The sequence below is a fragment of the Polypterus senegalus genome, chromosome 13, assembly GCF_016835505.1.
Source record: "Polypterus senegalus isolate Bchr_013 chromosome 13, ASM1683550v1, whole genome shotgun sequence".
Taxonomy (NCBI): domain Eukaryota; kingdom Metazoa; phylum Chordata; class Cladistia; order Polypteriformes; family Polypteridae; genus Polypterus; species Polypterus senegalus.
In genome coordinates, this window is record NC_053166.1 from 70,301,425 (window position 1) to 70,316,038 (window position 14,614).

The window sequence follows — 14,614 nt, forward strand, 5'->3', positions numbered from 1 at the left end:
TTTTAGGTCCCTGGGAGTTCATTGTAACCGAATTTTACCTGTATTTTAGAAACAAAAGGGGTATTCATTCAATACTAGACAGGTGCACCTATTGAATTGACCTCTGTGTGTATGTGAGTCTATGTGTTTATAAACATAAATCTATACTAATAAAAGGCAAAGCCCTCACTGAATGACTCACTCACTCACTCACTCATCACTAATTCTCCAACTTCCCATGTAGATAGAAAGCTGAAATTTGGCAGGCTTATTCCTTACAGCTTACTTACAAAAGTTAAGCAGGTTTCATTTCGAAATTCTACACGTAACGGTCATAACGGTCGATAACGGTCGACAACGTTCGCCATGTTTAACTTTCTTATTTATGGCCCCATCTTCACGAAATTTGGTAGGCGGCTTCCCTGTGCTAACCGAAACCAATGTACATACTTATTTCGGTGGTATGACGCCACTGTCGGCCGCCATATTGAACTTTTAACAGAAACCGATGTACGTACTTATTTCGTTGGTATGACACCACTGTCGGCCGCCATATTTAACTTTCCAACGTCACTAATTCTCCAACTTCCCGTGTAGGTAGAAGGCTGAAATTTGACAGGCTCATTCCTTACAGCTTACTTACAAAAGTTAAGCAGGTTTCATTTCGAAATTCTACGCGTAACGGTCATAACGGTCGACAAGGTCCGCCATGTTGAACTTTCTTATTTATGGCCCCATCTTCACGAAATTTGGTAGGTGGCTTCCCTGAGCTAACCGAAACCAATGTACGTACTTATTTCGGTGGTATGACGCCACTGTCAGCCTCCATATTGAACTTTCCAACGTCACTAATTCTCCAACTTCCCGTGTTGGTAGAAGGCTGAAATTTGGCAGGCTCATTCCTTACAGCTTACTTACAAAAGTTGAACGTTTCATTTTGAAATTGTACGCATAATGGTCATAACGGTCAACAACGTCCGCCATGTTGAACTTTCTTATTTATGGCCCCATCTTCACGAAATTTAGTAGGCAGCTTCCCTGCACTAACCGAAACCAATGTACATACTTATTTCGGTGGTATGATGCCACTGTCAGCCGCCATATTGAACTTTTTAACAGTCTTTGTTACTTATGGGCCCATCTTCAAGAAATTTGGTACACGGGTTCCCAACGCTAACTGAATCCTACTTACATACATATATTGGTACATATATATTGGTCCCCCATCCCAAGGCCTCCCATGTTGTTGACTGCCTGCCTATATAAGACCGTCCGTTGCTCCGATCTCTACATTCCCTTCCTTGCTTGCTTCGCCATGGGATTCACGTCTCCCTGCTGATAACTACAGCCTTTTTGTTTAATCCACGGCTTCTCCACTGTTTTATTGTTTGTTTATTACAATTATAGTTATTGTATAGGTATTTTAGACTTACTTTACATTTCTCAGGTACCCATTTTCTTTATCATTCCAACCCCCATTACAATGTCTATCGAGGTGATCACTATCGATCAAAGAACTGTCACTTACCGAGTGGTTTCCATGCCAGGAGATGGCACCTGCCTTTTCCATTCTCTGTGTTACATATTGCACGGTCATATCAGGCTCACTCTTGATATCCGGAGGAACATTGTGTCTTATGTATTGAATGACTGGGACAGGTTCAAGGTGTGGACTGATGACGGTACAGGAGATAATTATACTACACAGGAGCACTATAAGAGTGAAATGCTTAAGCCCTTCACCTATGGTTCTGCATGTGAGTTGATGGCTGCCGCTGAATTGTTTGGTTGTCGCTTTCAAGTGTACCGAAATGGCCAAATATTTTACACCTTTCGACAACCGCCAATGCCTCTTAAACATCTTAGATTCACAGGTGACGATTCCAGTAGTGGACACTTTGATGTTTATGAATGTTGAAACTCTCAAAAGCTGGATGTGATTTTATCGATGAAACCGGTTGTGTGCTTACAACGCTTGACAGATGCCGAATGTCACTTCAACACAACAAATCCTGCAAATACTGTCGTAATTGAAACAAACCATGAAACTCAAACCGATTATGACAGCAGCAATCCAAGCTGTCAGATTTGAGACAAGATTACTGTTCACATGGCCAACTGTAAGTTGCATGCTCAAAAGTAAGCTCAGCGCACAACTTGGTCATGTTACAACCAGAGGGCCGAACTGACAACATGGTATACAAAGAGATCCTTAACAACAACAACGCTTTTCCACTGCACTTTTTAACTTGTCCCTACACTGTTTGTAAGTCCAATGGTAGCCGTGTACGCCCAAGAGCTTAGCGACCTCCTGAAAAACTTTTTCATTCCACGTCGCCCACGATAGACCACGAAACAGCCATTTTTGGTTAAAACAAAATGGTGCGTCCGAACCTTCGCTGGCTGTGCTAAAAATCTAGCGGGTCTGTTGTGTCTCGTCGCAAGTTCAGTGACGCAGTAATGACGATTTTCTCCGGCCAATCACTGACCAACAGAGTTTACACGTCACGTTTTGGTAACGGTTCGGCACGCTTGGAACCTCGGCTGAGGTGGTAATAAAAAAAGGACCAGGTACTGTTCCCAGTGGAAAACCCCCCAAAAGTGAGCTGAACTGAACCGTGTCATGCCGTACTATGCAGTGGAAAAGCGCCTTTAATTAACCTTTAATGATTCTCAGTTGTTATTCCTGGTGTAAAAAGTGTATCATGGGTGCCACCAAAGGTTATGACTCTGTTCATGTTTCAAATGTAATAGAGCTCCTAATGAACAGTATACGGTATGCAAGCTCACCTTTGTGGAATATAAAACATATGCTCCGGTGGTGGTTTGCGAAGCACACCTTGGTAAACAGGCCACAGTCCACTCAAAATTCGGAATAATGAGCTCTTCCCACACCCATTTGGGCCAGTAATTAGCAGGTGCATGCCTTCTTCTACCTGGAGTACAATATATACAAAAATACATGACTGAATACAAACACAAATAAATGAAGACATATGAATTTTTACATATGTTACTAGGTTTACTGCTGCATCCTAGGTTTCACAGTCTACACACATCGTATAAAATCTGCATAAATTTAGTTTCTTCCAGATGCATGCCAACTCCATAGTTCACAAGCATTTACAAATGAGCAATTCTCTTCTCTGTTTCCTCATCCTACATTCCAGTCCTAGCTGCTGTGCTGTCTTTGTGCATTGTTAAGACTGTGGGAAACAGGCTGGTCTTTTGTAACTGTGTGACTGTCACATGGCCCTAAGTCAATGTACACAAGAGGGCAGTGGGGAATTAAGAAAGGAGCCGCTTAGTACGGCTCCACTTAATCAGGCATCCTGAATTGGCCGCAAACATTCCACAAAATAAGAACATTCTGTGTCTATATTAGCACAGTTTTTTGTGGATAGTTGAGTCACGCTTTTTCATTTTTTTCTAATTTTTCTTAGTAAGATTGGTGAATGGAAAGCTTGGCATTACAGGAAAAAATTATAAAAAAAGTCTGAATGGAGGAAAAATAGCATTGCAGGTGTAAAAAAGGCCCTTAGGGAATATAGTTTTATGTTGGACTATACACGATATGTCTATGTATTCTTTAGATTTTCTAATGGTATTCTACACTTTATTCAATGCACTACCAGTCAAAAGTTTAGAGTTACTTTGAAATTCTCTGTGTTTTTGAAATAAATGTATCATTTTTTTTTATCAAGATATCATTAAATGGATTTAAAAATCTAACCAAGACATTACTAATGTTTCTAATGGCTATTACTGCTTAAAATTAAAGAGTTTTGATTTATTATTCAGATATGACAGTAAAGTCCCATTTTCAGCAGCCATTCCTTCACTCTCCTAAAGGTCAACTACCTTAACTTCTCCTTAATTAGTCTTTTTAAGAAAACTTTGTAATTGCATAAGTACTGCTGAAACCTGTTATTCTATTCATTTGGGTTGAAAGGCACTGGCAAATGTCTATAATGAAACAGGTTCCTCAAGAAACATTTTTTTTTTGAAGAATTAAGGTGATTCCATGTGAAAGATTGCCAAGAAATAGAACATTTCATACAAATGTCTTTATTACTATCTTAATAATAATAATAATAATACATTTTATTTATATAGCGCCTTTCCCATGCTCAAGAGATAAGAGCTTAAGAGATAAGGGCAAACTGGAACTAACCCAGATAGAAAAATAAGGAGAAGGTCCAGATACACCACAGCAAGAGAGGATAAGTGTATCAGTTCTAGTAGTTAGAGAAACAAATGCCTTACAGGTCCCTCAGTTGGCTTCTTCATTAAATGCACACCAAATACCAATGTCATCTACAGCAAAGAACAGACAATTCTAGAAAGCTGGCCTTAGAAAATGCCAAATAAAAAGAAAAGAAATGGACAAAAGAACATTGGATAGAAGATGACTGGAAAAGTGTATTACGATCAGCATCCTGGAATCATATTTTCTCTGTTGCAAATGACACTGGTATTTGCATTTAAATAAGGAAGATGTCAATTGAGGAACTATAAGGTGTTTGATCTGCAAACTTTGATGTACTTATCCTCTTTTGCAGTTGTGTACCTGGGCATTCCCCTTCGTTTTATGTTCAGGTTATTTCTAGTTTGCCTTCTTCACTCAACACAGAAACAGATGCCTTTTTATTAAATCTTCAGTTTCTTGGCAGTCTGTTGCAAGGAATAACATTAATTCTGAAAAGAAAAAAAAAATAGCCTGACATGTTTAAACACAATACTGTACTTTAGGAATGCCAGCACCTTGCAGCACATGGGAAGAGAAAAACAGGTTTCAGCAGTGCTAATTCAATTACAAAGGTTTTATAATATATTATTAATATTGGTTATATTAATAACCAATTTGCATTTATACATGACTAATTAAGGATAAGCAAAGTGAGATGACCATTAGGACACTGAAGGAATGGCTGCTGAAAGTAGCACTTTCAGTCAAATTTGAATAATAAATTAAAATTAATCTTTTCAAGTAGTTCTTTTCAAGTAGTTCCATAATAGCTGTCAGAAAGAAACACCAGTAATATCATGGCTGTATTTTTAAAATCTGTGTAATGGTTTTGTGATAAAAAGGAAACAATTTCTATAACAAGAAAATTTCTGAGTAAGTCCCAAACCTTTGACTGATTGTGTATAAGTCTACAGTTCGACATGAAAATCTGGCCTGCTGCAGGTACAGTCTACAAAATATATTTAGAATTTCTTATGATACATTATCAAACTGAGATCACTGTCATGTTAATTGAAACTAGCTAGTTACCCTACAGTATATTATGATAGTACACTGTTTTTTATCTCCCCATTATGATTTGAAACTATATTCTGAATGTGACATTCTTTTATCCATTGCAAAATCATTTAAAATCCCTTTACCTCATACAAATTGAGAGCCTTGTTGATTCAAAATGTACACTTACCTTGATATTGAGGCAGGCAACCACAACATCTCCTGTTGGTGTGATTACTGGAATATTTTCACAGCTAATACCTTGATTCACGTCAACCACTTGTCCTGTATTAAAATACAAATATGCTTAATTAATTTTCTTCTAAAATAAATTCCTGTGTCACAGCACTTGTAAAATTCATGCAAATATTTTTCCACAGTATATGGAATATGTAATAGAAAAACATGATACTATTCAGTACCTTGAATATCAAGAAGTCCTTCTATACGAATGCCATGTTTTACAACTCCTTTTTGAACCATGCTAGTAACCTCACAACTTGATGAACGTTTGAACACTCCATTACGGACTTCTTCAAACACTATGAGCATCTCATAAACACGTGCAGTATATCCAGCCAATTCAGTCACCTGAGAATGCAACGAGAAAAAAAAATTAAATTAGGCTTTATTTTAGGGACGTTTATCTTTTACTTCCCAACCTGATGAGACCACTTACTTTATGGCATGAAACACATTCTTAGAAAAAATTTCTCATCTTTGTAACAGAAAAATGATGCTTTAGGACTGGGCCATAACATACCTCCTTTACAGTCCCAGGTGTGAGTTATGTCATGGTACCTTTTCTCAGGTTTGAATGCTCTCAAGCTCTGCTTTTTTACTGACTCAAGAAACAGCCAGTTACTTTTTCTATTGAAAGCAAAACCATCATAAGAACCAGTACTTACACAGAAACTGAAATGCTCTGTGACATGTCAGATATGGAGGAAATTATTGCAGTGCACATTTCCCTTTTGTTGATTTATTTTTAATGTTTCTCACCACATTTACACTGCAAACAAGTTTTTTCAAACTTCTTTAAGGTTTGTCTATATTCTTTCACATTATTAAAGTATTCATATAACATTAAGCATTGTCAATGACCAGACTTCAATAATTGCTTTCACTTTGGCTGCAGTCTAGTGGATTTGTGACTCTGTCGAGTTTAAAAATCACACTGATCCAAATAATCAAAACGGGTATTTAAAAATGGCACCAAAAGCAGTCTTGTTTCTGCCTAATAAAACAGGCTGAAACCAAACACCGACCATAAAGTTACTGCATAAAATAAATATAATATAAAATGCATTCTCTGTTTAGCAAAGGTTTCACATATTGACCAATGACCAAATACACTGTGGCATTTTATAAGGATACATTTTGATTTTGTATCCTTTATTAATGGCAGACTGAAATAAAATAATTAAGTTTTAAGTCTGGCTCTACTGTGCAATGTATACCAGTATCAAAATAGACTTATTTGACCGATTTGTTGCTTGCCTAAAATTTGCAGCAGATGAGGCTGATGCATGAGAAATTTCCCAATACTTTACAGCAATGTTTCTTAAACTATGGGTCGCCACATGGTTAAGGATGTGACAATTTTAAGGATGCCACGGAGTGTGAGACAGGGAGGATATATAATTCCCAGGTTTTTAGTGGTAATGTACAACTCTTTGGTACCTTATCACTTGTTTGCCATAATGGCAAACATTGAATGTATAGTAAATCTGTAAAAGAAGTGCAAAAATGATTGTTTATTAAGTTCAACGGTGAGAACAAATTCCTTCTCTTAACACTATATTCAAGTTGCTCAAAAAATTTCAATCTACTGTTAGTGTGATGACCGAGACAGGATGTAGAACGCACTTGGAGTTTAGCTCAACGTCAGTCAGCAGTATTAAACATTTCAGACTGGACTTTTTGTTGAATTCTTCATGAAGAATGATTTTATCTCCCATATAAAATACAAATAGTGCATACATCTTTTAGTAATAAATTAACTACACGACTCAACTGTATGTACTCTGTTTATTGAATTTTTAAAAAGAAAAGTGGGATTTGCTGAACAATTTGTAAACTTATTTAGAGGAATGTTTTAATATTGGGACTCCCTTGAAAATCTTTATTTAAAAATGTTATTTAAGACAAGGTATGTAAATGGCATTGATTAATTATTTTTTGATTCTTTATAACTTATCTAGTGAATTAGTCAAGAGATTTAGTTAAATCGGCATTCATACTATCCTTTCAAAAATCATATCATCATGCTTTGCCTATTACAAAGAAAGAAAAAATGCATTTCTCTCAGCCCATCTAAAAATTACACTAAACATTTACACTGGTAATGATACACCTCAGAAATCTATGCTCTTTTTGAATGAAATGTATTGTTTTATCAACAGTATGCTTGCTTTCCACTTTTCTCTTTTAGTAAAGTCGTATGAGAAATATGCATGAATGGAAAAAATTACTTTATTACAGTATATAGCCATTGTTAATTTGTCTAGGTATGGCTCTCTTGCTTTTCCTGTTTCAATGTATGGTATTGATTTTCTGATTTGGGTCCTCAGATTAAAAAAAGAATGAACCCCTGCTTCAGAAGCCTAATGAGCTGTTATGGGAAATATGAGATAAGATAGGCACTGTGTCTCAGTTCTTGTGGTTGCACCAATAAAATGACTGCAGCGCTAAACTGCAAATTATTAAGTATTTTTTGTTGTTTCAATCACTAATTGTAAGATCATTGACACTTATGGCAATAACTGAGATCAGTGTCGATGAATTAACTTTTTAGTTATAGTAGGACAAGAAGGTTTAATGAAGAATGGACATCGGGGAATGAATTACTGCACTGTGACTGCAGTCAGTGCCTTTTCTAAATAGAAAACAATCACCCTCTTTATAAAATGAAGTAGACAATTAAAATAAAAAAACAACTTAAGAAACCAAGAGAAGTACCATTTGTCAAAAATATTTAAGCAGTCAGACTGAAGATAATAGAGCAGTAAATATTTAAATTTTAAATATTTAAAATTAAAAACTTAAATATTTAAATTAAATATTTATCCTAACAAATCATAAAGTTGTCTCTTATATGAAAACATTCTCGAGGTGGCAGCATATGTGTATGGTATCTGAAGTAACTTTTATAGTTAGAATTAGATTTCAGGATTATTATATAGTAACAGAATCTGAATCTTACACAAGTAAACAAATATTATTTTGTTTATTAAGAAGAATTCTATTAAGAATTAAGAAGAAAAGCAAAACCGAAAATTGATAATTACTATTTTCCCACATAATATCAAAAGCAGTAATATTTATTTCCTGTTCTTTCTAAAACACTGAATCAACACAGCAGATTAACTGTTTCTTTCATATCATCATCCACTTTCAGTGTTGTCCTTCATGTGTTTCTTTTAGCATTGAAAGAAAGTTGAAAATTTCAGGGTGGCAGACAAGAACTGGGAAAAAATAAAACAAAACCGATGTGAACCCTTTCCTTTTGGCTTTCCATTAACACATCCATATATTGTTAAAGCTTTGAACTACCAAAAGGATAACTACTGGATCAAACTTAATTTCAACATCTGACCACCCTAAAGAAGAATAACAACAAAGGCATATTTCATTCATTCAATTCAAAGGCCTTTAAAATAATGACACATTAGTAGCTTAGCTGCCTAAAGAATACAAGCCCTATTCCCTATTCCAGGGACCATATCACCTCAGACAGGCAAAACAGCTAATGTTATTCTGATTAAAGTAATGTGGTAAAAGTGTGCAACATTTGTACCCAGACAAACATCTTTCTCACCTCTTTGTATGAACTCATAACTCTTTCAGTGGCATCAGCTCCAGCAGTGAGCAGGTTTCTTGCAGTAGTAAATGCTTCTGTTCTTTCACTGACCAGGTCCTCCTCTTTCATCTCCAAAGCAGCCTGTTTGGTCTCTTCAGAATCTTAAAAGAATAGCAAGACGAATAAGTATATTCTCTGAAAGGGAATAATTCTCATTTATAATATATCTGCACACTTTATTTTGTATTCCTAACCATAAAATACCTGGAAAGAATAACTAAATATTCATTAAACCTACAATTGTTTAGATGGAATAAAATATGAACTGATTTAAATAAGATTGTGCCTGTGCATGTAAATAAACAGCAAATGCCACTAATGACAAAATTCTTCCTAAAGCTTTGTGTTCATCATAAAATCATTTCATCTAAAAAGGGATACCAAAATAGTAGTGTTAAAAAAAAAACACACACGTTCACAATACATTTAAAAAATTTTATTCTAACATTTTCATTAACACTATACTACAGATGATTATTCATAAATGGCAATAATAATCTAGTTCATTACAAAATTAAAAACAGCCATATATGAGGGGTGATCAAAAAATGTTAAGCCTAAACCGGAAATAAGTTTCCTATGCTGCTACTTTTGTAAAATGCAAAACATTCACTCCTGTGTACTGAGATACAATATGAAATTACAACTTTCTAGTATTTCTGGTTTATAATATACAGTATGTATTTTTTAACTTGAACCAAGTCAACATTAATGAGGTAAACCAGAAAATCAAGTATTGTGCTGTCACTGAATTTCTTATACTACAGAACATCCTCAGGGATTCATTCTCGCCTAGTCAATGTGTGCCAGGACCAGACCTCTTCATATGGATGAATCAATAAATAAGCTGCACTATGACATGACCAAAGATCTGGTCCATAATCAGTATTAATATGAACACATAACCCCAGTTCTTAAATCTTTACACTGGCTCCCAGTTAAGTTTAGGGCAGATTTCAAAATCCTCCTTTTAACATACAAAGCATTAAATGGCCAAGGTCCGGCTTACTTGTCTGAACTTATGACTTACAAACCTGAGCGCACATTAAGATCTCAAGATGCCGGTCTGCTTAGGATTCCAAGGATTAATAAAATAACAGTGGGAGGTTGAGCTTTTAGTTACAGGGCCCCCAAACTGTGGAATGGTCTTCCTGCTTCCATAAGAGATGCCCCTTCAGTCTCAGCCTTTAAATCCCGGCTGAAGACTCACTACTTCAGTTTAGCATATCCTGACTAGAGCTGCTGATTAACTGTACATACTGCATCTCTGTTGTTAGTCATTAGCACTATAACATAAGTAACATGATAATTATATTTGAATACTAACCCTCACCTATTCTGTTTCTTTTCTCGGTAACCAAATGTGGCCATTGGTGCCACGGCCCACCTGCCAAGTTGTTTGCCTGCCTATGGTAAAGTCATCCCTGATGGAGGATCACAGGAATCATGGGAAAGAGGGGTCCTTTCATCGGAGCAACGTTTCAGCCGTGGCATGGCCAAATGGGGAGGCAGCTAGATGGATGAGGTCTCCAGGACTCTAAAAATATCCAAACCTAATTATGTCATATCATCTACTGTTAAACCGTACTTCTAAAATTTTTATTATTATGCTGTCTTTAGGAATTGTTCTGTTCTGTATATTGTATTGTATTGACCCCCTACTTTTGACACCAACTGCACGCCCAACCTACCTGGAAAGGGGTCTCTCTTTGAACTGCCTTTCCCGAGGTTTCTTCCATTTTTCCCTACAAGGTTTTTATTGGGAGTTTTTCCTTGTCTTCTCAGAGAGTCAAGGCTGGGGGGCAGGGCCTGTTAAAGCCCATTGCGGCACTTCCTGTGTGATTTTGGGCTATACAAAAATAAACTGTATTGTATTGTATTGTACTGTATTGTATTAATAACAGAAGAAAACGTTACCACCATGTGAATTTATTTCAACCTTTATTTAAATCTCAGGAAACACACACATAGGGAAACACTGAGTTACATAAAACAATATAAGGACTGATATCATAAAATGTTAAAATACTACAAGTTACATAAAACTAATTAAAACATGCCAATACAACCGAATTCATACTTAAAATGTTCTAATGTAAAAAGTACATCCACTTTCAAAGTTTTCTGAAGTATATTCTTGGAATATGGAGCACTATCTCTATCTCTAAAAGCAAGTCAGAATAAATACAAGGAATATCTAGCTCAAGTAATACAAAAATGAAAGTACTGTAGCCAGCTATGAGGACAGTTTAACAAGAAAGCTCAGTGTCAATTTGAACTGGAGGGAAAGCCATCCCAATTTTCTGTATAAATCACTGTAATAAATATCATATTTATTGCCAATTATAAACTTAAGACTGACTGATAAATAGTATCAAGGATTTAAAATTCAGAAGTGGAAGCAGGTCTATACATTATGCCACAATATTTGAGGACAGAAAAAAAATAGACTCCAAAACCTTCTTCCTAAAAAAAGATTTGTTTCAGCGTAAACAGCATAATTTCACCCTTATTTTTTACAGGTGAGAAACAAATGTTTAGTTTTTCAACATTTATCACAGATCTACTAGTAAGAAGTGTTCTTTGAACAATTTAAAGAAGGTGTTATACAGCCAACTGAGATGAATAGTACAAAAAAGTATCATCAATTAATACAATAATTTCAAGAAATATAATTTATATAAATAAAAAAATCAAACATGATCAAAATTAGGCCCTGTTAGACACCTTTGTTATTTTCTGAAAGTCTAATGATATATTACCTGCTTTTAGACACTGAAATCTTTGAGACAAATAATTCTTAAATAATACACTATACATACAGAAGCATCTAAACCAACAGCTGATGGTCTGTGTAGCACAAGAGAGAGATTAGCTTTATCAATGGCCTTTGACATACTTTATCAATGAAAAAGCTGTATTGTACTGTCTATTGCCTAAATCTGAAACATCATTTACAATGAGAGAGAAGGCAGAGATATTACTACAAACAGTTCTGAAACCAGACTGGTAACTATTATTATGGAGTTACATTTTATGTACTAAAGACTCCTTAATGTTTGCAAAACATAGTAACCTGGTGATAGGATAATTGTCATTTAAATTTAAAATTTTTAAATCACCAAAAACACAAAACCAAGACAATATGTGTTGTATCCTTACACAGTGGCAGACTTTTAAAGGCTAGGAGTTTTACCCAGAATAATGGTTAAACTACATACTGCACATGTATTAGGATTTTGGTAATTGCAGGAATAAAGACAGAAAAAAATGATTATTTGCATCAGCTGATTTCTTCTTCTTTTAAATCAGATATTTTGGAAAATAAAAATGGATGGAGGAAAACTACAAGTAGTCATTAAAAAAAGATGGAGAAGTAATAGATGCATTAAAGGGGATAGTATTTATGTGAACCTTTGCAAAACTATCTTTAAAAAGGTGATGTGATGGAAAAATACAGTCTTCTAAAAGTTAAGGCAGCGTCACCATGTCCAGCAACTAAACAGACTTCTAGGTTCACAAAGCCTGATAAAGAAAATTAATTCTTATTTTTAGTAGTGTTGACACACTTAGAGATTTTAGCTGGATTAGAAACTGAATCTGTAACTTTTTACAATAGAAATCATATTTACTTTTGCTAACAACAAATTAATGTTTATTTCTAAGCTTTTTTTTTCCTTTAACTGGTACAGGACTATGTCTGGTTTTTATACTTAGCTTCTAAAAAGTAGCATGCATATCCACAACAGAATTAAAAACATTAGTGAAATAATTTAATACTAACTTTAGTATTTATTTTTTTTTTAGCTATTCAGAGGCAGACTGTTGTGTTTCAGATCATTGTCCTAACTCAATTGTGTTCAAGCTTTAGTTATTCATGACCGGACATTATCCTTCAGTACTTTCTGGTAGATGCTGAATTCGTGCTTCTCTCAATAATGGTAAGTCACCCAGGCCCTGAAGCCGAAACATCATCACTCTAGCACTACAATGTTTGACTGTGGGCGTGATCTTCTTATTATGGAATGCTGTGTTGCCTTTATACCAGATGTAACAGGACCCATGTCTTCTAAAAAGTTTCACTTTTGACAGAACATTATCCCAAAAGTTTTCTGTCCTAATCAAGGGGTTTTTCTGGCAAATGTCTGATAAGCCTTTATGATGTTCTTATTTAGCAGTGGTTTCTGCCTTACAATTCCCTCATGGATACTATTTTTGCACTGTGTCTTTCAAATGGTAGAATCACTAACACTGACATTAACTGAGTTGAGAGGTACCTGCAGTTCTATTGATGTTCATTTTGGTTCCTCTACGACAACCTCAATGAGTTTTCTATGAACTTTTGAAGTAATTTCGCTAGGTTTGCAATTCCTGGCCAAATTTACCACTGTTCCATTTTTTTCCATTTGGAGATGATGGCTGTTATGGTGGTTCACTGGATTACCAGGGCTTTAGAGATTGCTTTGTAACCTTTTCCCAGTCTTTCATAACTGTGTTTGATTGAGTCATGGTGTGCTGCTTGTTTAGCCAAATTTACATTGCTACATTTCTCTTGTCACACACGTGCGAGTTGGAGGCAGTCAAAGAGCCCAAAGGTGAGTGAAATCTCGCGAGACAAGGGTTTATCACGTGGTACTTACCTGAATCTCTTTCTACCTACAGAAAACTGGAAGAAAAATAAACCCATCCATTTTCAGTTCCAAAATGGCCGCGATGACGTCACTTCCGGTTCCCATCCAATGACGTCACTTCCGGTTCCACACTCAACTACTCCTGTCTACTCACGATGACGTTGGTTCCGTGGTGCCGCCTCCAATCGTCACTTCCTGCCAACCATTTCCTCTCCCATCATCCCATCTGTTATTTAAACGCCATTTTGTTACAGTTATTCATTCATTCTGTACTGAAAAGTCATTCTGAATCAACCGTATTTTCACTTTGTCTGGACGACAATATATGGGGACGATCCCCAAATCTTTTCTATTTTTGAAAGACTCTTTATTTATTACACTCTTTAAGTGACGTTTAGGTCCATCTGAGAAGGTAACAATCAGGCTTGGGGGCATGTCTAATCTAATTTAACCCACTATCATTTAGGTTTAGTTCACTGGATAACTGAGCGACTACGGGGGCAATTTGTTGTCCATGTGGAGTTTGCACATAGTACATAGTTTGCTTGCATAGTACTTGAGGATACTCCAGTTTTTTCCCACATCCCAAAGGATTGTAATTAGCAGTTCCAAACTGGTCCTATGTGTGTGAATAAATAGGGTGATACCCTGTCCGGAGCTGTCCATTTATTTCACCCAGTATTGCTATAAGCCAAGTTTCCATTCAGTTTTTTGTGACGTTTTGTTATCGACTATACGTAAAAAAAATGTGTGAAATTTGCTGTCTCCAGCCTGTTTCCATCCAACTGGCTTTTTATCGATAAAATGGTGTGCGTGATGACGTCTTCCCCCCAAAAAACGAACTGTCGCATAAGTTTTGTTGTATCGTGAAAAAAAATCTGCCCTTGAGCCGTTTCC

At 35.8% G+C, this 14,614-nt stretch overlaps 1 protein-coding gene across 1 annotated transcript in view; it reads right to left on the minus strand.

Moving 5' to 3' along the window:
* abcd1 (ATP-binding cassette, sub-family D (ALD), member 1) overlaps nt 1-14,614 on the minus strand; it is a 72,114-nt gene that overhangs the window by 21,693 nt on the left and 35,807 nt on the right. The window contains exons 3-6 of the mRNA XM_039773979.1: nt 9,045-9,187; nt 5,647-5,815; nt 5,415-5,509; nt 2,770-2,915 (exon numbers count right to left, since the gene is read on the minus strand). Of these exons, the coding sequence (XP_039629913.1) occupies nt 2,770-2,915; nt 5,415-5,509; nt 5,647-5,815; nt 9,045-9,187 (553 nt within the window). The remainder of the gene's footprint in view (nt 1-2,769; nt 2,916-5,414; nt 5,510-5,646; nt 5,816-9,044; nt 9,188-14,614) is intronic.